This window comes from Cucumis melo, chromosome 1 (assembly GCF_025177605.1).
Source record: "Cucumis melo cultivar AY chromosome 1, USDA_Cmelo_AY_1.0, whole genome shotgun sequence".
In the NCBI taxonomy this organism is placed as follows: Eukaryota; Viridiplantae; Streptophyta; class Magnoliopsida; order Cucurbitales; family Cucurbitaceae; genus Cucumis; species Cucumis melo.
Genome location: NC_066857.1, coordinates 17432523 through 17460175, shown reverse-complemented (window position 1 = coordinate 17460175; position 27653 = coordinate 17432523). Strand labels below are relative to the sequence as shown.

Here is a 27653-nt window from a genome sequence, read left to right as displayed (position 1 = left end):
ATTTATTAAAAATAATTCCAATTTATTTATGTGTCGATCATTTATAACAACGTATATGAACATATACACGAATTCAAAAAGATATATTATTCAAGAGAGATTTAATAATTTAAAGATTTGGTCTTAATTTATTTATTTGTTTTTCTTTTAATTTAGAATGAGAACTACACATGTATGTAATATGTATGTATGAGTGAAATTCTTGAATTTGTCTATGTTCAAAATAATTCCACTGGCTCCTTTTTCGAAATTGGAATCCAAAATAATTAATCACCAGTTGTAAACTTGAAAATGGAATGATTTAGATTTAAAGGGGTTAGATACAATATTATAAGTAATAATATTAAATTTATTTTCTTTTCAAAGTCAATCTAAAAATAAATAAAAAACCAAATCATTCTAATGGTTCTTTATTTGGCATCTGGAATAATTCTAACCATAGCAACACATAATGTTATATATTTTGTATAGTTTAACAATATACAAGAAACAGAATAAATAATTTAACTATGAACCTAGCTATACTCAGATTCCGATAGATAAGTATGTTACTAATTTTTATGTTTGGAAGTTTGTTGATTCATAACATCAGCATCCCATGTGAGGAAGCATTGGAACATAGCAAGAATATCATTTAACAACATAATATTTTATTTTCTTATATCTAATTTAAACTATATTATATCTCTATCTTTATTGTGTGAAAACTTATCAATATCTTTGGGCTTCAAAAGGTCCAATTTGTCCTTTAGCTCTCAGAATTATTGATGGTGTTTTTCCCAATTGTGATTAGGACTTTTGTCACAATTTATGTGGATTTCCTTTTTGGAATGTGAAGTTTGACCCATCATCCAATAAAATTAGATTCTATTTCTTTTTAATTCATATTCTCATAGATTTAAGTGAAAATATTAAACGATACTCTAACGTAACCACTCCGAGAAAAAAGATTTTTATTCATGGTTATAGATTTTATTTCTTGGCGTTTTTTGAAACTGTCAAGAAATGGGTGATTGGAAGGAGAAATCTTCAAGAAGTTTAATGGAAGGTCAATTTTCAGCTTTTTTTTTAAACGTGTAATATGTATTTTTTCTTGACATTTTAAAAATGTCAAGGATTATCTATTACATTTTTTACGTTTTCTAAAACGTCAAGAATCACTAGAAGAAATCTAGTCTTTAATGTCGGGTGAAAAAAATGAAAAATGGACTTTAATGTCGTTTTTCAAAAGGCGGATGTTTAATGTCGGTTTTAAACCGACATTAAAGATAGAGCTTTAATGTCGGTTTAAAATCGACATTAATATCTTTAATGTCGGTTTAAAATCGACATTAATATCTTTAATGTCGGTTTAAAACCGACATTAAACACCCTGCTTTTTTAGAACTGACATTAAAGTCCATTTTTATTTTATTTTTATTTTTATTTTTTAATTTTGTAAAAATTAAACTTTCTCTCTCTTACTTTACTCTTTTCTCAAACCCTCCCACACACTATTTTTCATCTTTCTCAAATTTCTTTCACCCTTCTCAATCTCATCACTTTCTTCCCTCTCTTCTTCGATAGCTGCTCAATCTCATCATTTTTCGACCGGCTCTGCCACTTACTTGAACTATTTGACCACCACAACCACCGGCACAGCCCATGTCAAACTTCCGTCTTCACTATCGCTTCTTTTCAGTTACTCTTTATCTTCTTCTCCTTTCATTTTCTCTCTCTTTCAGCCATTCGTAGTACGTTGATGATGAATTCAATCAAGATTCTCCGGTCTCTCACTTTCAACGCTACCCCAGAATCAAAACCGCACATCCAGATCTCGATTACGCCTCCGTCGTTGCCTTCCTCAGATCTCAAGCACAAGAAATCGGTCTCCATACGCAGGTACTCGAGTTCGGTCTCAAGCTCATATTCCAATTCTAAGGCCGAGTATCCATGCGAGAAGGGAAAATATTACAGTTAAGTTTCAAGATCTATATGGGTTTACAGTGGAAGGCAATGTGGACGATGTTAATATATTGAATGAAGTTGGGGAAAAGGTTAGGCAACAGGGTCGTGTTTGGTGGGCTTTGGAGGCTAGCAAAGGCGCTAATTGGTACTTAGAACCCTCTGTTTCTGAAGGGATCGCTCTCAAATTCTCCCTCAAACTATCAACGCTTGCTAATGCTATCACTTTGAAGAAGTTGATTAGGAAAGGTATCCCACCTGTTCTTCGTCCCAAGGTTTGGTTCTCCTTATCTGGAGCTGCCAAGAAGAAATCCACTGTTCGTGATAGCTATTACAATGATTTGACCAAGGCTGTTGAAGGGAAAGTCACGCCGGCCACTAGGCAGATTGATCATGTATGTTCTTTTTCAATGATCCTTGATTTTGGATCACTATGCACTTTGCAACTTCAATTCGGTTCTTCCTTTTAGAAGTTTGAATCTCATCCATTAGCCAATCCATGTTTGTTGCGTAATCTTGTTTATAGGTTCTCATAACGATATTGTATGCTTTGATTGTTTGAGTTTTTGATTCTTACTGACCATGAATTTCAGAATTGCATTTCATCTTGACCACAAGGGAGGGGTGCATCTTTTTGTGATTTAGCTTTCGATTAAATATTTGAGTTGTTAAGGGACCTCAATTGTTTTTTATCTACTTAATATGCTAAACTTGATGAGACAATAAATGGTGCAGATGGGATCTGGAGATAAAATTGCTCCTTAGGTGGATGTGATACAGATTTAGCGTTAATGATCTTGATTGTGATTGACTCTCATAATATTTGGATGGTAATAAGTTGTATGTTAGTAACTTTTCTTGGTTGCTATTTTTGTGATGCATAGTTTCAGTGTGTGTGTTTCTATTTCTTTGTGTTATTCATTTGTTCTTGTAACCATAAGATGCATGTTCTCATTGTGATTTAGTTTATCCTTCGTTCATTTATAATGGGTACAATCATTGGAAAACCTTATGTGCAGATGGTATCTAGAATAATTTCTCTCTTAGTATATATGAATGGAGGTTCCTCTCTTATGTTGCTTATATTCTCTTCAGCTTGTTCTATTGTCTTCTTATACACATGCAGGACTTGCCCCGTACTTTTCCTGGTCATCCTTGGTTAGACACTCCAGAGGGTCACGCTGCTCTTCGACGTGTTCTTGTTGGGTATTCCTTTCGTGACTCTGATGTTGGATACTGTCAGGTGGGTTTTTTTTCTTCTCCTTTTCTCGAACATAGCAATTGCTCAGTAACTGAGTAAAATTTTGGGACAGGTTTTTCCCCATTTACTTTAATTTTACATTCCAAATTATTTCTTCTCAGTCTAAAACTGGAATTCAACTCTGTTTCTCATCAGTTGCTGTAGTGTTCTATCCATTCTTAATTCATCTCTCTCTCTCTCTCTCTCTCTCTCTCTCTCTCTCTCTCTCTCTCTCTCTCTCTCTCTCTCTCTCTCTCTCTCTCTCTCTCTCTCTCTCTCTCTCTCTCTCTCTCTCTCTCTCTCTCTCTCTCTCTCTCTCTCCTTCTTCCGTCCTCTTCATCCTTTTGTTGCTCTAGAATATTGTTTGAGAGTCTGGAAACGATTTCTATTTGCTATTAGTAGAAGATATAGTTATCACATACGTTGTTATTGGCCCTTTTGTAGCGTTGAATTAGACCTGTAATTTTTAGCAGACTTCGAAATTAATCCAGTTTTGGTGCAGGGCTTAAACTATGTTGCTGCATTGTTATTGCTCGTGATGAAAACAGAAGAAGATGCTTTTTGGATGCTAGTTGTCCTCTTAGAAAATGTTTTAGTTAGTGACTGTTACACGACCAACTTGTCTGGATGTCATGTCGAGCAAAGGGTGTTCAAAGATTTACTTACCAAAAAGTGTCCCAGGTGCCTTACTTTGTTTTGACATTCATTTATTGTCTGATGAGTACAAACATTTGGATAAATTGGAGAGCAAATGCAGGATAGCTGCCCATCTGGAGGGAAGCTTTCTTATGTTTATGTTTATGTTTTAAAAAAACTCTTGTATTATAATAACGAGCTGCTTCTTTTTCTTTTTCTTCTTGTTGGTATGACTTGACAGATTTTTAGAACCCTAGGCACTCCAAATGAGACTATTTAGCCTGGATACTCCAAGCTACCTGGTGTTAGAGTCAACTTTGTCAAGCATCAGTAAGTTTTAAGTGCTTATCTTCTTTTTTCTAAAAAAAAATTGGTGAAGTGTTTTTAAATGTACAAGGCGCAAGGGCTGCCGATTTTCTTTTTCTTTTTTCTAAAAATATTACATTAAACAGAGAAAGCATCGGTGAAGTTAAAATATGGAAGCAAAAAACCCGCAAAGTATATTTTTCATTTAGGCTTAGTAAACTTGATTTTTCATTTAGGCATAGAGTGTGCCTTTCCAAGGGAAGGTGCTAGATCCGTCCAAGAGGGCTTTTCAAAACACTGCCTTTGTGAATGGCTAATTCTCACCGTTCCTTATTTTCTCTAAGTTGATAGGGCTTCTATCAAACAATTTCGTTCTGGTAATTAATTAGCATCTCTTTGATGTTGGTCATTTTCCAATCTCAAGGTGTTGTCATCACTGAATTATGGAAATATTTATGCTAACTCATGTTTTTAATTTCCTTCAAAAAAAATAGTTTTGGGTTCTTTTGCATATTCCGATTGCTGTCATCGATCCATCTAACCACCCTCAGACCCTTCCACATTGCGCAATAAAAGTTATGTTTGGTAACCAACCCTTTACTTTATTAATTAGTAATCAAATGTGAGTATTTCTACTAGCAACTAGGTCATAACATTGTTACTTAATTGAACCATCTTGATGTCTTTTACAGGGAGCTATCACTAAACAAATGACTGCAATAGAAGAAATGGTTGCAAGTGAGTACAATTAGCTAGACCCTCATCTTTGTGACAAGATCTTGAAGTTGGTCATTTGTGAAGCGTTCTAGTTTACTATTAGTTGCAGTTTTAGTTATTGCTCTCTCAATATATTCTTTTTCTTTCTTTCTTTCTTTATTTCCAAAGGATGATCACAGTGTAATAATTAAGCTTCATAATTTCTTTGTGTTTGGAGCCAAGTTGTATATAAATGTACACATTATTAAGATTCCATTTTGTATATGTACAAGTAAAAGATTTCATTTTTAACTATTTGGTGTCATACAAAATGGACAATAATGAAAGGATTTAATAAAAATAAATTTGAAAAAACGACATTAAAGACATCGTTAATGTTGGTTTCAAAACGACATTAAAGACAGCTTTAATGTCGGTTAAAAAAAATTAAAGACATCTTTAATGTCGGTGGAAAAACGACATTAAAGATGTATCATAAGCGACACTAAAGACATATTTAATGTCGGTTATCCACCGACATTAAAGATGAACCGACATTAAAGGCCTTCAATAACACCTTCAAAGATGTCAGTTTATAACCGACATTGGAGGCCTTTAATGTCGGTTTATAACCGACATTAAAGACATCTTTAATGTCGGTTATAAACCGACATTAAAGCCCAACCGACATTAAAGCCATTTAATAACGCTCGCAAAGATGTCGGTCGTCAAGTGACATTAAAGGCCTTTAATGTCGATTTCAGATTTCTTGTAGTGAATATTTATAAATTCAACATTCTTGACGTTTTGTAAACGTCAAGTAATAATATGTATTTTTTTCTTGACGTTTTAGAAATGTCAAGTTATATAAATTAAATTTTTGGCGTTTTAAAAAGGGAAGGGAGTTATTTTCAAAATTTCTTAACGTTTTAAAAATGTGAAGAATTACTAAGTAATTTTTAGATAAAATATTATTTTTATTAAATATTTCATAACCTAAATTGATCAAAATTTTCCAAAATTTCCAAACTTCTCGTGCGTGACTCCCCCAATTTTTTCTTCACTTTCTTCGTGTGTGTTGTTGTGAACTCGTCGGCTATCGCTCCATCTTTCGAACGTCATTCGTTAAATGTCGCTCTGTCGTCGAGCGTTGTTCTTCTTCAGCTTGGTCAAGGTCGCTCCATCGTCGTTGTTCTAAGCGTTCTTCTTCAGCTTGGTCAAGCGTTCTTCTTTAGTCGAACATCACCAAACGTCACTCGAACATCGTCGAACATCGCTCGAACGCTGTCGAACGTTGTTCCGTCGTCGAACGTCTTGTCCAGCATTGTTCTTCTTCAGGTTTTTCAATTTTTCAGTCTTTTTTGCTTTTATAACTCTCTTTCTGATACTTTAACATCTTTTTGTTCTTTTTTAGGTTTTTTTATCACTCATCGTGTGAAACAATTGATTTAGAAGAGTAGAAAAACTTTATAGCTTCTGATATATGGTGATAGATTGATATTCGATCTCAAATTTCTTGTTGACATTCTCCAAACGCCACATAAAGATTAACTATGGAATTTAATTTTGCTTCTGTTTGTTACTGAGGCTTTTGTTCATTCATGTTAAAGTAATGGATTCATTGAGCTTTTGTTCAAGCAATCCGTTCTTAGTTTAGTTGTGATTATTTGTAGTTGAATTTAGTGTCCTTGGTGGTTATCTTAGGAAGGGTTTTTTTTTTTGTTGATCTTTGGAATTTATTTTTGCTTTTATTCGTTACTGTGGTTTGGATGAGATTTGGAGTTTATGATGCTGATTTTGGATTTGGAAAACCAAAGAAAGTGGAGATTGTGTCATTTGAATCACCATATGTTTTTTCTTTGACTGATATTAGAAATCGCGATGTTGTAATGGAGATTAGTGTTGTTAAGAAAAGGGATGAAATGGAAGCTTTTGTTGCTATGTTTCCTTATTTTCTTTATTTGTTTTCTTGGGGGAAAAATTTGTGATGGAGGCTTAAAGAAACCTAATGTTGTCTAGGAATTTATTTTCTTTACTTGGTTAGTTGGGTGGAAATTTAGTCTTATTACGCGAATGTTTGTGCAATCTCCATATTTGTTTTCTCTTTTAATAATCTCAACAAGACTTTTTCAACTAATTCAATTTATTTTATTTGTCACTATATTTACAATTATGGACAAACCATGGATGCACAAAAGTAGATTATCCAAAGAATATGAGTTGGGTGTGAAAAATTTCATCAAATTTGGATTTTCGAATACAACTACCTCCTACATTTGTTTAGATGTTTATGTTTATGCAGTATGTTTAGATGTTTAGATGTTTAAGGATGCTTGATGTTGTGCTGAAAATGGAGAAAAATTGAGGAAGCATGTACGATGAAGTTTTTTATGAAGTTGATATGAGTTCTGCACTTTAGTACATGTGTGATATGAGTTTTGCATCGTTAATCAATTGAAAATTGCATTTCTTGTCCTTTTAAACCCTATCTTCCCTTTATCTTCTTCCTTAAAGAAACTCTTTGGCATAATAGTCATTTGGCAAGATGCATAATCTTTTCAAATGAATGCTCGGGTTTTAGCCCATACTTCTCTAATGGCAGCTTGCACGTTAAATATGACTCTATGAACTTAGAAATTACCTCTGTGATCTGCTTAATTTAAATCAGAACATAAAAAAACACCTATATAAGTATTTGATTATAGTAGTTCTATGTTCATTTAAACTTTAAGATATCAAATATTAGGGGTCTTAAGCACAGTATCAAAAGTTCTAGCCATTATATTTAATTTGAATGATTATGAACTATAAAGATTTAAGAGATCTAAATTTTTTACCACTTGATAAGTCTATTATTAGTTGTGTTGTTCTTCATTGTCACTAAAGTGTACTTTTTATTTGTTTTTTCTTTATCGATGTATATGTTCTTGTCTACACCATGTTTATTGATGTATATGTTCTTGTCTACATCAATAATGGGTTAAGTTCTCTTCATTTCCATGTTTTCAAATGTAGAAGGAGGATTCAAATGAAGTTGATTTTGATCGAGCTAAAATGTGGAAGAAAGCTCGAGTTAACAAACAAGGAGAGTACAACAACAACGACGTTCAGCAAGTCGTCCATAAAATAGTAAGTCATTACTTGTAAATTACACATTTCAATTATCTATTACATAAACATTTCTATAACTTACATTAATTTTACTATCTTTTTAGGATGAGATCTCAATGAATACAAAATCATCGTCAGTGAACGGACACTACTCGAATGATGTGTTAACCCAAACATTGGGTACAAAAGAGCACAATGGTCGTGTGTGTGGGGTTGGAGGATATATTACTCCGACAACGTACTTTCATTCAGTTAAGAAAACATCAAAAGATGAGGCAAACATTATTCTACTTGAAAATGAAGAACTCCGAAGGCGAGTTAGTGAATTAGAGGCACAAATTCACTCAAACTTGTCTACACCATTGTTTGCACAAGGGAGTTGTTCAAGGCCAATAATGTTAGAGAGGATTGAATTGAAAAAGCTTATGAAAGAGAAGAGTAAGAGAATAGAAGTGGAATCGATGGACAAACCAAAAGAGAATGAAAATGAAAGAAAAGGAGGTGGTGTAGATGAACATGAATGTCAATGAAGTAGAGTTTTACATCTTCAAGGTACGTAATCCACTTTTAAACTGGAACGTATAATATGTAGATCTTACTGAATGTGGATGTTCTTGAATTATGAGAGAGGCTTAATAAAAATGCCTACAGAAAGAAAAGTTGTATGTGAGTCAACATCAACTTTGCCAATAACGTTGAAGTCTATTCTCAGATATGCTGATAAGGTAATGGAGAGATTTCAGCATCAGTTTTCCATTACCTGCTGACATTTTTGGTATTAGTCGAAAGAGTTATGTGCTTCGAGAGGATATCATTAACCTTTGTAACATGAACGAAGTCAAAACGTTTACATTGGTGGCCTATATGATGTAAGTCAATTTCATTTCTTTGCATCTAAATTTATATATCTCGTTTACGAGTTTATATATTTTACAGGTACTTGTATTCATCTGTTCTTAGTTCAAAAGAAAATGTGCGATATGTTTTTGTAGATCCGTCCCTCATCTCTTCTAGTACACAATTTCATCTCTGTTTTTGTAGAAACACATACGAATCTCGAATTTGAAACTTGTGTAGTAGATTGATGGTGTCAAAAGAAAACCAAGTAGTTCTTGCTCCTTTTAATCCTTGGTAAGTTAAGTTAGTTTATCAATTGCATTGACAATAAAATAGTACTTATATTTTTGTATAATTAGGGGCCATTGGGCACTAATTGGCATAAATGCATATGAGGATACAATGTTTTACCTTGACTCGCTAAGGACAACATCCAAATCAACTACAAGATATGTAATCGACACGTAACCTTCTATATCATGTAGTACTGTTAATTCTAATGCATGTACAATATTCTAAAATATGTGCAATCTTATCTTGGCAAAACAAAGCAATAGTGATGTTCCACTTGCAAAAGAACATTAATAAAAGCAGGAAATAAACTTTATGGCGAACATTAAAGGCAAATATAAATATTTAAACTCATTGTATTTTATAGACTACTAGCAATTAGGATTAGTCGTTATTCTAATCTGTTGTTTTTATAGTGTCCACTACAAGTCGGGAGCACCGAGTGTGGATACTATGTCATGAAGTTTACGAGAGAAATTGTAAATAGGGGAAGCATTGTCATCTCGGATTCGGTATGTTATACATCAAACTATTTCTTTTGTGGGTATAATAATTTTCATGAATACTAATTCATTTATTTTGCATGTTTACAGATTGATACACAAAAATCATATTCACAGGCTGAGTTAGATGAGGTACGAGTTGAGTTGGCTAATTTTTTGGGTTCGTACATATGATTGCAACTTATTTGTGATTCTGAAGTAGGAAACTTTTTATTGTGGCTAATTTTTTAAATTGTTCATATGGATGGGGGTTGATTGATATACTTTTGAGGCTTTGTTGTAGTAACAATTTTGAAACTTTGTTGGTAGCTGAATTGTTCATAAGAGTTGAATTGTTCATATGAGTTGGGGGGTTGATAAGTGAATTATTCATAAGAGTTGAATTATTCTAAAACTTTGTTGTGGTTACCATTCTGAAACTTTACATATAAAGATGATATACTTTTGGGCTAAGTTAGTTAATTAGAGGATGTTGAGTTGAATTCTTAGAAATTTGATGGAATTGTTTATATTGGTTTTGTAAATGATATGAATATTTGTTTAGTTTTGGAAATTATATGGTGAAAGGTTTTATATTTGATGAATATTGTCATTTATATTTATTTATGGAACAATTGTTGAACCACTATATAAGACCAATGGGAGCATAATACAAGAACAAAAATATAATTGAATTACAATTAAAAAAAATAGAAAAATGTTTGATGGTTTTAAAATGTCATAGACAATTGCATTCATGACGGTTTTTAAATGTCATAAACAATCATTTTCTTGACGGTTATTAAATGTCATAAATGTTCATATTCTTGACGGTTTTTGTCATGGATACTCATATTCTTGACAGTTATAAACTTTCATGAACACTTACTTTTAACAGTTTTAAACTGTCATGAAAATATGTATACTTAACGGTTATAAACTGTCGACGTTCACTATTCTTAACATTTTTTTCAACTGTCAAAAACTTTGACTTTCTTGACACTGGCTTCAACAACAGTTTTAAAACCGTCAAGAATAATGATTCTTGACAGTTTAGAACCGTCAAAAGAGTCTGTTTTTGTAGTAATGAACTATCAGTATTATGTAATTTTATATCAAATATATAGGACTTGAACCTTTCAATCATGAGTCTACCCTTGTTAAAATTCAAAAATTAAAAAAAAATCAAATAGAAACAAGTCTCGAAGTTAAAATGAAATTATATTATTTATATACTTTTAATTTTTAGGGTTATAAAATAAAATTGACTCTTCACACTATTGAGAATATTGTTTTGGTAGGGAGAGGTAGACACACATACTTAAGTATACACACACGTTTTGATGAGCACGATGTCACAATCAAAGATGTGCTCAAGGATTGGGTCGAAAAAAGAAAATCAAATCAAATGGCAAGACTCATCCTAAAGTGTGGGTCTTTCCCACCTTTTATATTATAAAAATGTTAAAAGCTAAACTCAATATAAATGTATCAAATCCTCAAAATTATATGGCTATTATTATTTTTATAATTATGTAAATTTGAGAAAGTTGGAAACGGGGAGGAATACGAATGGTTTAGAAAAATTATTTGGTGATTAATAATTTTAAGAGTCGAAATTCTTCCCATTTAAAAATTCACCCTTTAAATAGATAAAATACATGTTTAAACTTAGCAAAATCCAACACCTCACATTCTATTAACTCTTAAAGGGCTTAGTGTCATCACCATGAACTTTGTATTTAGCCAATTAAAGAGTTAGTAGAATTAAATGTAAAAATGCACGGTTTCTTAGTGGGCTAGGTGTCATCACCATGAGTCTTCACATAGCGCAATAAGAGTTAGTAGGATTATCCAACAAAATGTTGGGTTTTCTCACTAACTTGTCAAAGGGTAAAGTGGTTATTTCATCATTCAAGTCAAAGTCAAACTTTTTTAAAAATTCACCATTCCAAGCTTGAATACGCATTCACTTTTTTGAAATTCAAATCACATTTAAATCTATAGCTGGTCAAAAGTTAACCCTTTGACTTTTTACAAATTTGACTATTTTCATTATTTTCAAGCTTCCAGATATGAATATTTGTTCAAATTCTTGGTTTTTTAACCAAATATAAACATAAAGCTCTATTTTTAAACTAAAACTTGATCGTTATATCACATATATTTGTCGGTTTCTCTCATTCCTTACCTAATTCGAACAATTCGAATTACTTCAACATACTATTCTAAGTTTATTCCATATGAGTTAGGAGGAGAACCTGATAGATCTTTAGATCATGGGCTCCAACGATCCAAGTTAAATAACTAAACCCTTTTAGACTGAGCTAATCAACATTCATTAACTAACTGATTATTCCACTAAAGTCTCGTAGTTGTGCTCCCCTCACTACAAATATATTTGTGTTCATCTGATATAACCATGATTAATAAATTAATTCTTCACAAGTTGTTCGTAACCTCGGTTTGGTCAAAAAAAATGTTTTATCCCTAAGATTACTTCTTGATTCCTAAGTCCCACTAATCCACTATTAAACAATTAATTGGTTTAAGGTACAACCTATAAATCGAATCTCTCTCAGGCCAATAAGAGGGTGGTACCGTACCCCAAGACCTAAATTTAGTCCTTAAATTCAGGGAACAACTTATCTACTAGCCCTATAATGGGCAGGAGTGAATTATGTTTTGCACCCTATTTCTCCAACTATATTCACCTGATTTTACTTAGGCTTATTGGGCTGACGATGTTGAGTTGCCTTCACTTATGCAGATCTAAGAATAATCTCGTGTGAACAGAAGTTTATTGTTAGCTTAGGATTAAGATTAAGTTACCTAGGTCATCACCAATCGAAATAGTCAACGGTGTTATAACATAAAATTGATTATTTTATGGTTCCAATATTACGTGAACTCTTTACATAGGGCACATAAGATGCCCCCAATTTCATGTCTCTACGTATGAACGATTCAGGCTCGCATCGTTCTAACTACAAAGTTGCATGCATCCATAGTGTCCTCAGAATAAGGCATCCAACCTTATTCATAAATACTACAAAACCGTTTAGGTTATATTCTTGAACTTGATCCATGTTTATGTCTATACATAAAGTTTAAGTTTACTCAAGATAGCTTTAAAACCTTAGTTTATTGGATTCAAGACGATTATAGTATTCAAGTTCACTAAGAATTCCTCGATAACAACTTCATTTTATAGAATATGATTTTAAAATTAAATTATAAACTAGGAGTTTTAAGACATAAAAAATTCTCCACCAACATTCGAGTGGTCAACTTTTTCAATTAAAAAATTTAAAAGTATAAAATTAAAACTCTCCTGTACTCCAAACCTAAACCTAAGTTTTTTGTAATTTGAAAGAAAAAGAAAAAGAAAATAAGGATGTACCCAAAATAATATTAAAAATAAAAATATCTATTACATAGAAGGCTGAAGAAGGTCTAATATTTACGCTAATAAAGAATAGAAAAATGAATGCGCTTATTAATTTTAAAATATCAATACATTTTCCAATGGATTTTATGAATTATAAAAATAGGCCTAGTTGAAATTTGATCATTTTTCATAAAACTACAACACTTAATCTAGTTTTTTTGTTGATTTTTTTTTTCTTCAATAATCCTTCACATATATAATTTCATTTCTACAAGCTCTGATTTCTATTTAAATTAATTAGTTCTAAAGAAGTATTTCATTTTTTAAAATTTAGTGGATAATTATATTGGAAATTTTCCGAAAATTAAAAAATAATTATGAAATTTCAATTTAAGGTGGACATCAATTTGTTTTGCCCTACAATTGAATTAAAAAAGAAAAAAAAAGAAAAAAAAAAAGATGGGTACAAATTAGAATTTGGATTATGTAAAAATAATGTAACTAAGAAGTAACACAACATGTGAGGCATATAGTTGACACGACACACAACCCATCGGTTTCATATTAATATGTCATCTTAGAATTCTAATTTTGTTCATTAATACATCACACATGTCTCACTTCCATAATTTTATTCTAATCATTCAATTATTATTTACTTACTTTATTATTATATTGCTTCAAATTACATACATAAAATTCAAATACCTATTTCTATTTTTTTTTTCTTTTTTTTTCGATAATTATTTGAGAAACAAAATGTAATGTGTAGAATAGAAATCAATATATTTACAAAAGCTTAATAGCCCGGCCAAAAATTTATATTATAAAGTAAACTTTTTTTAGTTTTTCTAAAAGTAAAAAATTTCACAAACTATTTATACCCTATAAAATAAAACCACTCGTAAATAAAATTAATTATAATATTTTGTCAAATGTTTTAATTTTTACGATTTTTCTTTTGTTTCTAATAATAATAATTCAGAAGTAGAGAAAAGATTTATATTATAATTTGGGGCATATATGGTACATTTTCCTAAAATATAAAATATTTCATATAGAGATCCTAAAAACTAGAAATTAAATAGGCACATATATGTAATCCATAAAGTTTTTAATTAAGTTTATATATATTTTTTTCAACTTTGTATTTAAGTCTAGAATTCAAAAATATAATAAACACAAAATTAATAGATAATAATAATAATAATAATAATAATAAATAATAATAATAATAATAATAATAAATAATAATAATAATAATAATAATAATAATAATAATAATAATAATAATAATTTGGTTACACTACCCACCTCCAGCTCACACTCCCAAAAGATCAAAATGAGCCTTTTTCAAAGGAAAAAAAAAATCCAAATTGTACAATAATATCACCCAAAAGTGCTTTTTGAAAAACCATATTTTATTCTCTACAACTTTTCTTTTTTTTCTTAATACAATTAGTTAAGCTTAAATGAAGTTTCTTTAAACATTAATTTATAATATTGTAATGTATGTATTTTAGAATTTGTGATAGTTTAGTTCCTAAAGGGTAGTGAACAATAATCAAAGTAAATATAAATTAAAAGGGTTATAGGGTTTTACATTATTACATATACATCAAATGAGAGTGCATCGACAAAAATAACTTCGAATATGCTCCACTTTTAAAAGATAATAAAGTTGGCTTATTACGGGATTTTTTCTTTTTAACTAAAAGATTAAAGATTTGCATGAGTCTGTTGTTAAAACATATATAAGTGATTTTTAGAAAAGTTGACGTAGACCACTTTTGGAAATTCTATTGATAACATTTTTTATATAGTTTTCTAATATAATAAACATTAAACTTTTTTAAGGACCTGAATAGGAAACCCTAATTATAATATAATTTAAACTCTTAATTTCTCAAAATTTATTCATTAAGTATAGAAAAATATTATTAAAATTTCTTTAAATATTTCTATATTTGCAATTTAAAGCTAAATATGTCAAATATTTTAAACTTAATCTTTTTTAAAAAATTAGAAAAATTTTGATAAATTTTAAATTACAAAAATTAATTAAAAATTTGTAAAGGAAGAGTTAGCCTAACACGTGTGTGTATATATGGAATTAACTTCATTTTATATATCTAGGGTTGAGTATAATGGACCGAAAAGTCGAGCTAACCAACCAAACCGAAGTCGGTCGGTCGAAAAACGAGGAGGGTTGATCAGAGTCGGTTTCGAAAAAATTTAAATCGAGAACTTCCAAAAAATTTTCTAAGTGTTAAACTGACAGACTTGACAAAAATCGGGTGACCAACCATCCTTTAACTATTAATGTCGAAGTCGGTTTGAACATTGACTAACAACATCAACTTCAACTAATCGATGATCACTTCTATATATATCTCTTAAATGTCAAGTTGAAATAATCCAATTTAATATATATATATATTATTTCGATTGAAGAGTCTAATAAATCATTGAAATTGGCATTATGTAACTTGTTATAATTAATATTGATATATAATTGAGTTTAATTGAGTAACGTGTTTTTAGATTATATGCATTGTTAATTTAGATCTCAAAAAGAAAATATATTATTTATCAAATTGGAGATTTTTTTTTTTTTTTTTTTTGTTTCTCAGGTAAATCAAATTGCAAACACAAGTTATATATTATTAGATTGAAATTGGAATAATTAATCGTGGAGCTTTTTAAGATGGAGCTTTGTTTCCTTTCTTTGATATGATTATTAAAAGATGATTATGTTGATCATTTAAAGTTTTTTCTTTTCTTTATTCAAGCAAGACGTTTTCTCTTTTTTGCAATCGAATTGTTCATCATTTTGTGCTCTTGCTCTTTGCTGACTATATTCATTTGTACAAATTCTCCATCTATTGAGTGAAACACGTTCAAGATAATCGTGGTATTAGGGGATCCTAAGTCATTGCTTTATTGAAAAGGGATTCTAGCTTTAAGGGGCCTAAGACTCAGCTATAAGAGAAGAAAGTTTTTCATCTCAGTGGAATTCTATGATTCACCAATGAAGAGATATGAGTTTGCTTACTTGAAGGAAAGATGACAATGTCGAGAGGAATATTACCAAACTTAGGGGAGCCTAAGTACGTGGAAGATGAATGTATCTCACTCTTAAGAGAGCACAAGTACATTTGAGAGGGAGTCTCGTATCTATGGAGACCCTAAGTGATGAGTGAAATGAGCTCTACATGAGTCATTGTAATAGTCGTGCATTGCATATAAGTACTATGTTGTAAACTACGTAACTCTTTATTATTAATGGATTGTCTTTTTTAGGCACCCCGCTGCCAAACGTACCTGTTTATTGTCAACCTAGACTACCAATTTCTACGTGTCTATTTCTGTTTACTTGTTTGTTGATATTTTCTTGTTACAATTGTTCTCTATAATTTTTATTTGACATTCATGTTTGAGCGACGAGCCACCACAGTGCTTTTTTAAAATCCAAAACGGGAGGGCATTTCCTCCAAGCTAGCTCTTATCAGGTCTATTTCGATATTGTCGTAAAATGAAAAGAGATAGAAGTGAATATGAAGTCTATTAAAAACAAATGAATCGAAAATAGTATGAAATTTCCAAAATAGTATTTTAAACATTAACTATACACATGTGTGTACTTTTATAATATTAATTTCATCTTTGTGATTTGATTTGTTTCATAGTAATATCATCAATTGCAATTAATTTATTGATCAAAAGTGCATTTTACTATTCGTGGGTATTGAGAAAAGTCATTGGCCAATCATTTTCAATTCAACATAACAAACATAGATAAACTTGAAGCTTTTAAACTAATTAACACATGTAAACCTTTTCTTTAACTTAGCTTTTTGAAAACTACACAATAAACTTTACTTCATATTGACCATTGACTAGTCAACTTAAATATATTTATGCTAATATAACTACTTTTTCATGAAAGCTTAAATCTTTACCCGCACTCCTAACCTTTCCTGACAAAAAGACCCAAAAAAAATATCTTTAACCCCTTTTAAGAATGTGATCGTTAATTTTAAATCGATTAAATATGATACCTAGTATAGATTAGAGGCTGCATTCCATATATTTTGTAGTAGTAGTAACAAGAAGAAAAGTATTCGAAATGAACTTAACCTAAATATCCCAACTAAAAAACAAAAGTCCCAAATTTTTAGATTAACGATAATCACCTAATTCTATTTTTGATTAGGGATAAGCATGATTGTTAGTAGATATTTTATTAGATATTTTCAAATAGCTAGGGCCTAAGATTTGGTCTCCCATTAGTTGGCATTTACTTTTCCTTGGCTTATCTAAATATATTAGTATCCAAAATCAAATAAAAAAATCTAAACTTTCAATGCATTATAGACTAATCAAATCACATTCATAAATAAATGTGTCCTTTTATCCCACACTAGCTCACATGCATCAAAACAACCCTTGAGTTGAATTACATTCAACTCATAAACTCTTTTCACCATTATTTTTAATATGCCTCTAATTTAAAACATTCATACCTTTGTAATATTGAATTGTCAATTCTAGCAAGTAGCCATCATAGGGTTTAAAATCCACCCACCTTGAGACTTAAATCCAATTTGTCTTTATACAAATCTCTTGAAAAAATCGTCAAATAATCTTTTAAAGATATGTCACGTCAACTTGCTGTTTAAAAATAAAATAGTTCTAAGTAACGTTAACGTAAAATTTACTAGTATTTACGAACATAGATATACCAGTAATAACACAAGTTTCCATTAATCTTTCTACTTCATTTTTACATGTTCAGTGATTATTGGATCAAATCATTGATGTTATTTCTAAAACTTTACATGATTGAATGTATGAAGTTATCTCTAAAAGAAAATTCTCTAAATTTGCATTCAAGATACATTATAAAACATTACGACAGTCTCATTGAATAATTTAGGTTTTTTTTTTTTTTTTTTTTTGGATAAAAAGGAGGGAAAGTATTTTGTTTGTTTTGTTTGATAGCATTAAATAATGAGTAAATAAATGAAATAAATAGAATGATAAAGAGGAGGTCAAGTTGGGTGAGAATGGGCCCACCACTTACATATCTTTTAAAACAAAAGATTTATTAATTAAAGAGAGTAAAAGAGAGAGAGAGAGAGAGAGGGGGGGAGAAGGAAGGAAGGAAGAGAGAAAGGAAGGCAATGGTCGATTTTTCTAGAGCTTTTCTTAAAATGTCAGAATAATAACAATAAAAGGAAAAGAGCTTCCAATCTTAGCTGTTGTCTTGTCCACTAATGGCGACGAGCCCATAATTCTTTGTCTCCATCTTCCCAATCCCCTCCCCAGCGCTTTAAATTCACCTCTCCTTCAATCCCTCTTCTCCTCTCTCTCAAAAACTCTCAAAATTCTCATAATTCACATTCCATTCTAGATTTTTATTTTTAGTTTTATTTTTCATGAAGATCCGTTGCGATGTTTGTGATCAAACCGAGGCCTCTGTTTTTTGTTATGCTGATGAAGCTGCTCTTTGCCATGCCTGTGATCTCCATGTTCATCGTGCTAATAAGCTCGCTGGTAAACACTCCAGATTCTCTTTACTTCAACCCATCAAAAAGGATTCTCCTCCTTGCGATATCTGTCAGGTAATTTATTTTAATTTAACTTAATTCTGCGTTTTCCTAACCAATTGAATATCTGAGTTGATTTTTTGAGAGTGATGATCATCTCATCAAAAGAAGAAGAAGAACTTAATTTTATTTATTTGTTTGTGTTTTTTATTTTCAGGAACGGAGAGCGCTTGTATTCTGTCAACAAGATAGGGCAATTCTTTGCAGAGAATGCGACATTTCGATTCACGAAACCAACGAACATACACAAAAGCACAATCGCTTTCTTCTAACAGGTGTGAAGCTTTCTTCAACTTGTTTTTCGTATCAAACATCTTCATCCTCCAATGGCTGTGATATCGATGCCCCCATGGATGTTAAAACTGGAAGCTCCAACGCTTCTTGCAGCAAAAGACCTAAAATGGCGGCAAAAGATCAACAAATATCAACTTCACATTCCGCTGAAAAAGCTACTCCTCCATCCACAAGCAATCATCTGGTCGATCAAGACGGTCAAGCATTAAGCGACGGCGGTTCGTTCTCGACGAGCAGCATATCAGAGTATTTGGAGACATTACCGGGATGGTGTGTGGAAGAGTTTCTAGATCCTTCCGCCGCCGCTGCTGCCGCCGCTGCCGCCAATCGTTTCTGTAAGCTTTGCAGTACATTGCCTCAGTATTAAGAGTAATTTTGAAACTTATTCCTCTTCTTCTTCTTCTTCTTCTTCTTCTTCTTCTTCTTCTTCTTCTTCTTCTTATTCTTATTCTTGCTCTATTGGTGGATTTGATTTGTGTTATTTTACAGATTAATAATGGAGAAATTTTGGGATTTGGGAATGGAAATCTGGAAGGGGAAGAGGAATCAGTAAGAGTAAGGTAGGTGAAGAAGATGAGTTGGGAAATTTTAGGTAGAAAATGTTGGAATAGAGTTGAAATCTCCAAGAACAATTGTAAAGATGAAAGAATAGATGAAAAACAGACACAAACTAACTTTTTCATTTTCATTTTTTTTGTTTGTTGTTGATGAGATTTGCGTATTAATTTTTTACCTCAACCCATTGCTCACTCATCTCTTTATATTTTTTTTGCCATTACCTTTCCTCTTTTCTTAAAAAGAAAAGAAAAGAGAAAAAAGTGGTTTGGATGAGAATGGAATAAAACATCACACTGCTGGTTTGCTTTGATTTGGCAACTGACCTAACTTCTTTTGGTTCTGAACATTTTTTGTAAAATGTTCGGACTATCCAATTGGAGTATCTATGGGTTAATTGGACTGAACTCTTGATAATTCCGATGTTTATTATTGTACTATTTTCACGTCCACTTCTAGTTGTTTAATAATACAACTATATATCATTTTGGTTGAACTTTTTTTTTTTTTTTTTTTTTTAGTTTTTATACTTTTAACAAAGGAGTATTTTCAAAAATAGAAAAGATCACAAGCTAAAATTTGTGATGTTTAATTGTTTGTTTGAAAATGATTTTAGTTGAAATCAATTTTTCTCTTGATGTGATTAGGAATTACCCACAAGGTTTACTCTACTTTTAAGTGTTAGTTTATTGTTTGTTTTTAAGAAACTTTCTTGTTATTTGACATTTTTTTTCTATAAAGTTTGAAAATATATTATGTAAATATTTGTTATTGTTTAATTAATTTTGGTATAATTCTAAATTTAAGAACTAAAATTGAAAATTTGAGACAAAAATTTAACGAACTTCAATTTTAATTTGATGGAAACTAAAATAGTATACCTAAAGAGAACAAGGGAAAATCTAATCTGTGAGCAAATCTATAGTTCAAATAATCAATTTTGAATCTTATGCTTTCAATATATGAACCCTATAGGATTGAGTTATCCCTAAATAATAATAAGAATAATAGACTAGACTGTCCCTTGAAAGTTCGAAATTATTACTCTTTAGTTGGATATTTTTGTGCCTATGCTATATTATTTTTGCTATAGTTTTAGGTCGACGTTATGATGTTCTAAGCAGAGTTTGAAATGTCAGCATCGACAATGATAAAATGTTATGTCAATAGATATTTTTTAAATTAAAGACAACAATAAATAACGTTTTACCTTTTTAAAAAAAATATTGCATGTTATTAGTTAATTAGATTTATATACTAATCACGATTTATTGTTTATTTTATATGTTTCATGGTTTTTTTTATTCTATAATAAAAAAAAAAAATTATTCACCTCTCATTTAGATGTAAGACTCTTGTTGATATGTTAAATAAATATCGTGCATCATAAGGGTGAAAAGGGAGAAAGTTCAAGTTCTATATTAAGAAGAGGATAGCAAAAGTATAGGAAAAATGAGGAATATGTGAGAGTTCATATGAAATTTGAGTCTAAAGGAACAAAGAAAGAGTGTTGGTGTTTTAATTTTGTGAGAGAGAGTTGGGTAATAATAATAATAATTAGAATAAGAAAAATATTTTAAATATAATAAAATATTATAATCTATTTATAATATATTAAGATAGATTGTTATCTGTATCATATTATGATACATATTAGAGTTGACAACAAGGCACCCGATACTCTTGGGATTTTTGTCAACCATAATATAGATAAACACATCTACTAATCTATTTTTATCTATGGCGGTTGATGGTAGATAGACTATGATATTTTGTTATATTGAAAAATGACCTTAAAATAATTTTCTAATAAATTTAATCTGCACAACCAAATTTAGCTAAAATTGACATTCCAAATCACTTTTTAGTTTAATCCTTACAATAATATTTTATAAAATTTTTTAAAAAAACTTCATACACCAAATAAACATCAAGTTAGAAAGTCGTGTTCTTTTCTTTATTTTCTCCTTGTTTCTTAATTTCTAGTTTGAGAGTTGTGTTTTGAGTAATCGATATTTGAATTACAGGAGGAGTGTAACTAAGTTGGAATATTTAAAGATTAAATTCAAGTACTGTTGTAAATTCGCAATTAATGTATTTTGTTGATTGATAGGTATGATTTATGTAACGATCCAACTCTTTATACTAAGTTGAGGTCATTACTACCTAAAGGAAAATAAAATTTATTAAATTAAATTGTAAAATAAAACAAATGTTCATGATTCAAACTTCAAACGCTCATTTAAAATCCTAAATAAATAAATAGAAATGATCCCAAAATAACAAAATCCTAGTTCGGGTCCTATCTAATTTTAAAAAGTAATGATGAAAGTACAAGAAATATTAAAATCAAACTAAAATTATAACGGCGGAAGCAAAATGTTCCTTATGGCATGTCACGGTCATTTCTTGTCATTCGTCAGCTTTCCTCTACCTCTCCCTTTACCTTTGCCTGAAAAAATATTTAAACATAAAAGAGTGAGTATAAAAATATACTCAGTAAAGGAAATACTGCTAGTCCTACTAGGTGACTATTAACTTCCTATTAAAGTCTTGTAAAGCGGCACCCCTAAATTGGCACGTTCCCAAACACGCGCAATCTGTGATCCCGTAGGAACATCTCTAGTCTTTGGTGAACCCAAAGGAACACCTAGGACAAAACAGGTCTTCGGTGAACACAACGAACGCCTAGAAAAAACTGGTCTTTAGTGAATCTCGAAAGACACACCAAGACAATCGAGTTATGAGTGACCTCGTCGAGTTACTCATAACATATCATCTCATACTGGACTGGTGATTCCATCGAACTACACAATCATAAAAAGATGGTGATCCCGAGGGACACCCATGTGAGTACGACTCTAATAGATAAAACTAACAGTATAACCTATCCATAACATGTAGCATATTATAACGTCATAATCATGACATGAATATTAACTATAGCGTTCTTAATCATGAGATTAATAATGCATAACATCAACAGTCATCACCAACATAACTCAGACAAAAGTAACTGGCATCATAAGCATAGACTAGTCATGACTACCAATCATCATAAGTCATAAACAAATTATGAGATGCATAATGGAAAAGTTACATGCAAGCTCATACTTCAACTTAAAGGTCTAGTAGGAGAATCTTTTACCTGGAGATTAGCTTAATTCACAGAAATACAATCCTGATAGCAAAGTCAAGCTTCCCAAGAAAATCCTAAACAGTAAGGACAAATACTAAGATGATAACTTAATTTGCAGTTAATTTAGGATCCAAAAATCTAATTAATTCAACTTACCCAATCGGATCCAACTCAACCTTGATATAGGACAAGGTTCCACGACTCACGAATTCCAGCTAAACTCTAACCAATTTTATCCAAAATTAATTAATTAGGGTCCAAAATTAATATTTGTTGGGTTTGCCAAAAACTCAATCAAACTTACCAAGGCTTACCAAAATAGGGAAAATCAAACTTACCAAAATAGGGAAAAAGGATAAAAAATAAGCTTGCGGCTCAACATGGCTTGATAGAGAGGAATTGACTCGTCTAAGGCAAGGAAACGACTTGGGTAGGAGGCAGGAACGGCTGGCGCTACGACTCGGCACTGCGGGCGGCTCGAATCTGACGCTCGGCTAGGGTGTGCGTGCGACTCGGGTACAGCTTACAGGAACGCAGCTAAGGATCGCTCGAGTGAGGGACGCGCAGGTTGGAGCTTGCGCATGCGGCTCGGCAGTTGGAGATGCTCGAACTTCGCGTGCGTGACTCGCGACGAACGAATCAATAACAAACAGCTTAGCTACAGATGGCCGATGAAGATGGCTCGGGTGAAGGAGGCTCAGGCATCTACGGTTGAAGGCTCGCGTGAAGGGAAGCTCGGGCATTTGCAACTGAAGACTCACGACTGACGAATTGACGGAAAAATCTGCTCAATGGCTGATGGATAGTAGATCTTGTCAGCGACTCAAACTACGGCCAACGACTGGCAAAGGAGGAGACGCGACGGAGATGGCGGCAGCGGGTCCTTGAAAGACTAGGGTTTTCTCATAAATTAGGGTTTCACCAGTTGGAAGGGATGAAGTGCACAACTCCCTATGCCCTATTAAATAAAAATAATAATAATAGTAATAATACTATTATTTTTATTTCTCTCTTCAATTAAAACCCATCGAATCTTCATTTTATTTTCTTTTTAACTTTTTCCAAAATAAAATCAATACTTACTCTCTTCCACCAATCACATCACTTTATCCTTTCAAAAAAAATCAATCTCAAATAATAATATTATTTTCATAATACAATTATTTTAATCTTAAATCCAAATAACTATATACTCCTATATATAAATTTATTTGTTTTTTTTCTTTAGATTTATTATACAAATTTGGTTATTCAAATTTTGTTTTATGCTAAATCTTTTCATGAAATAGATTTTTAATGAAAAAAAAGTAGAATCGTATTTTTCCTAAAAATTATTCCTTTGATTTATTTAGAAATAAAAGCTCAAAAAGAAAAATTCGATTCAATGAAATTACATGTATAATTTCATTTTACCCTACCTAATTACCAATATTTAATTTTATTATGTTTATTTATTTCTATAGCAAACATTGTCAAAAGTGGTTGATTGTCTTATTTGTTTTTTTCTTTTTGAAAACTTGAAATAAATTGATAAAACTATGAATTACTATTTTTCTTAAGTTTAACACAATTGATTTTTTGTATTATGTTTATGCATTAACCATTTAACATAATTTTTAAATTTTTGCAAAGGAAATTTTTTCTAAGATATTTTTCCAAGTTAATTTTTCCTAAGTAATTTTTTCTACGTTATTTTTGCAAATATATTTTTCGTAATTTATTTTTTCTAACAGGCCATATTCCTAGGTTATTGTTGCAAAGTAGATTTTTTCTAACAAAATTCATTAATTAGATGAATCTTTTTGTGGCGTAATTAAAATTTGTGAAATATATAATAACCATTGGAGGAGTGAGGGATAGTGATAAAAGGAGAAATGGGAGAGTGAGAAATAGTGTGAGAGAAGAAAATGGAGGAGTGGGGAATAGTGGCAAAAGAGAAATAAAAGAATGAGTATAATAATCATAATCCTAATTTTCGGGTTATAATAACCCTAGGAACAAACATAGAGTGGGCTAAAATAGCCCACTCCCTCCTTCATAGTTTGAGGGCCAAACGCCCCCTAAGTAATTTTAAGTTTAATTATCCTAAATTAAAACAATTATTAAATTTTTTTGGGTATTATATGATTTAGATCGTGGAAATCCTTGATGCATCATAATGCATTTTTTTAAGACAATTTGTGTTATCAAAAGAATGATAGCATGATAAAAGAGAAAAAAAAATAATAAAATTTTATTATAAAAAGAATAAATTTGTATCATACTTAAGAAAAATAAAGAATCAATGATAGTATGGCAAATGCATTTAGAAAAAAATGCCGGTATGTAGTGGTTAAAATCATGCAAAAAAATTATATAATTTTTTTAATCTTTTTTACAAAATTAACAAACTTATAACTTGCTTTAAAAATCATTTTTGAAAAAAAAACACAAATTAACGGAAAAAAAACACTAGTAATTAAATAATGAAAATGAAGAATTAATAATTAAACTTTATCCTAAAAGCAAATTTTTTGTTGGATGCAATATTTTAGGTAAATAGAATTGACTAGAAACTTCTCTGTTTGGTTATATTTCATATCGGTCATTCATTTTTAATAACCATTTGTTTAAACTTACATCATTCCCTAAACTTGTATAAGTCAACCCGATTTAAAAGTTATTTGAAAGAGAAAAGAAAAAAATAAAAAAGAAAAGACTCAACTTCATATGTTCGTTTTTTCAAAAGGCAATCTTGCTTTGTTAATTCTTTCTATATATCAATGGATTTAGCCCATAAACTTTGTTGCCTTAATACTCTTCTAATTACTATGATCGTTTGAAATTATTTTGTCATTTGTTCTAAACTACTAACGTGTTGTGAAATGTATGCACTAAGAACACTCTTAATTTATGTCATTTTTGTGATGTTTACTAAATATGTAATTTCTATTGTCTACAATTAATTATGTTGAACATTACATAATTAACGAATGAGAAAATTACATTATAGAGATTATAGTTAAAATTATTTAATGAACTACATAATTATCGAGATTGAATAAAATAATTTTGAAATAAAATGTGTACTGCAAAAAAAAATGAAAAACAATACTTTTGATATTCTCATACTATAATTATTTACACCTCAAACACAGATTATAATAACTCAGACTATAATAATCTGTACCTCAAATACAGATTATAATAACCCACAGAGTATAATAACCTACAAATTATAATAACTCACTCCACGCCCCAAACGTCCCCTTACTTTGGAAGCTGTTACAATTTACAAAAACAATTTCCTATTTTCAGTTTAAAGTGAAATTAATTTCACTTATTTGAACTTTGGAAATTATTGTTTTCTTTCCCTTAAAGGAAGAAGGGGTAGTTGAACCAATTGTGTTACCATAAATATTTACCATTGGGGTTTATTGAGAAAATAGATTGGACCAAATTTTTAATGATTGCTCAGAATTTCATTACCAACCAAACACAATCATTGTACCCTTTCGAACTTAATATTCCCACCCACATTTCCAAAACGAAAAACTCTTAAATGAACTCGGTTACCATCTAACTAAGATTATTTTGATAAACAACTCAAATTCTATATAGCAAAGCCTATCGAAGCTTTTTACATTTATTGGATAATTTCGTATTTTCACTTTAATTTTTATATTTATCAAATAAATTTATCTTCTATTTTTTATATTTATCTAATAACTTTATCCTTTTCGTTTTCTCTATTTTTTGCATTTACCAAAGTAATTTTTGTCTTATAACTCCCCTACACCTCAAAGACAAATTTACTAACACCAACCTATTAATTTCACACATAGAGAAACAAAATGGCCCTCCAATGAATTCCTTCTAAACAAACAAAATGGTCATACATTAGTTTTTTAGATGAATGAGTATCAAAATAATGTTAATGATACACTCAAGTATTGTTTTTTAACATTGTCATTAATCTACCAACCATAGTCAACATAGATAAAAACAATTAAAGGGTGTTTAGAAAATTAGATTCAGTTGTAAAATCTAAAGTTAATACGTTGGAATTAGAAAATATGTGTTTGACGTGTAAAGTTTATTATCAAATGTGCAAACATCAACACCATGTTACAAATTAAATTTTTTAAAAAATAAAGGTTGAAATCCAAATAGAATAAATGTGGGCATCAAATGAGAGCAAAAATGAAGGAAGTAGTACTTGCAAAAAGGTAAAAATAAGAAGAAAAAACAAAAGAAAGTGTAGTACTTGCAATATATAGATTTCTAAGTTATGGATAGAATGAAATAAATAATTACCTGAAGATTTCACTTTGGTAAAAGACCATTGGTGTCAGATTCCCCATCCCATTCAGCATTGACTTTTTTACTTCTTTTATATTTTCTCTCCTACATTTGGGCGTTGGCATCTATTTGTTTGGTAAATATTTAAATTGGAGCTAAGTTTTTGAAGTTTTTAAAAAACCTCAGTTTCGAATATTTTTAAATTGACGCATTGGAACCTCATTTTATCTTCAACCAACATCAAATTGACACAACCACACCTTTTCTTACCTCCGACCAACTACCTTTGGTTCAGTCAATTTTAGTCGATCGACCGGATCTTTTCGATCTATCATGTGCATCCCTATTCTAGACTATATTTATTTCCTTTCAAGACACTTCATTTATATAGGAAAAATTCATACATAAACTACAGTTTAGAACGAAAAGATAAATCCACCGTTCTTTCTTGAAACATAAGGGGTGTTAAAAAAACTATAACAAAAAAGAATCGACTCAATCCAATCTATGCATTTTATTTGCTTCGGGCTGTGTTCAAATAAATGAAAATATTTTAGATTTGGTTAGTTCGTGTTATTTTAGATTTGGCCGGTATAGGTGATTAACTTAAACCAACCAAAACTATAATAAATGAAAATTTATAGGATTCAACATAAACCATGAATAAAATAATACTATTTACGTATTTGTATCTATCACAATACAAAAAAACACATATAATAGTTTTTCTTGGTCTATCACGATTCATCGTAAATATGTTGTGACGTTTTGCTATATAGCGTAAATATTCTAATTCATTTATTATATTTGAAAATAATGTATTTTTATTTTAGTTCTA

The 27653-nt window shown here is 30.6% G+C and overlaps 2 protein-coding genes and 1 long non-coding RNA gene across 4 annotated transcripts; 2 read left to right on the top strand and 1 right to left on the bottom strand.

Moving 5' to 3' along the window:
• Positions 1–1748: 1748 nt before the first annotated feature.
• Positions 1749–5024, top strand: LOC103490416 (uncharacterized; the record flags this gene model as incomplete). Its single annotated transcript, XM_051082160.1, has 5 exons — positions 1749–2339; positions 3071–3187; positions 3687–3865; positions 4062–4150; positions 4819–5024. Coding segments are annotated over 4 exons (903 nt in total), but the record flags the coding sequence as incomplete, so codon positions are not given.
• A 13006-nt stretch (positions 5025–18030) lies between these two features.
• Positions 18031–19578, top strand: LOC103490354 (B-box zinc finger protein 20-like). 2 transcript variants are annotated; one of them, XM_008449843.3, is made up of 3 exons: positions 18031–18561; positions 18704–19209; positions 19330–19578. In XM_008449843.3, the coding sequence occupies exons 1-2, from the start codon at positions 18376–18378 to the stop codon at positions 19205–19207; spliced, it is 690 nt and encodes a 229-aa protein (XP_008448065.1). In that variant the 5' UTR covers positions 18031–18375; the 3' UTR covers positions 19208–19209; positions 19330–19578. The 2 variants fall into 2 exon arrangements, with proteins under 2 accessions (XP_008448065.1, XP_008448066.1); XM_008449844.3 differs by having other exon boundaries at positions 18078–18561; positions 18704–19175.
• A 1984-nt stretch (positions 19579–21562) lies between these two features.
• On the bottom strand, positions 21563–23571 carry LOC103490353 (uncharacterized). The gene is made up of 2 exons (XR_007824158.1): positions 22873–23571; positions 21563–22756 (listed from the first exon to the last, which is right to left on the bottom strand). It is a non-coding gene; the product is annotated as an uncharacterized LOC103490353 (long non-coding RNA).
• Between the last annotated feature and the right edge of the window lie 4082 nt (positions 23572–27653).

Bases quoted from the DNA above. Each gene is read 5' to 3' on its own strand.
- LOC103490354 (XM_008449843.3), top strand. From the start codon at position 18,376: ATGAAGATCCGTTGCGATGTTTGTGATCAAACCGAGGCCTCTGTTTTT. The intron at 18,562-18,703 runs GTAATTTATTTT...TTTTATTTTCAG, and splicing joins CTCCTTGCGATATCTGTCAG to GAACGGAGAGCGCTTGTATT.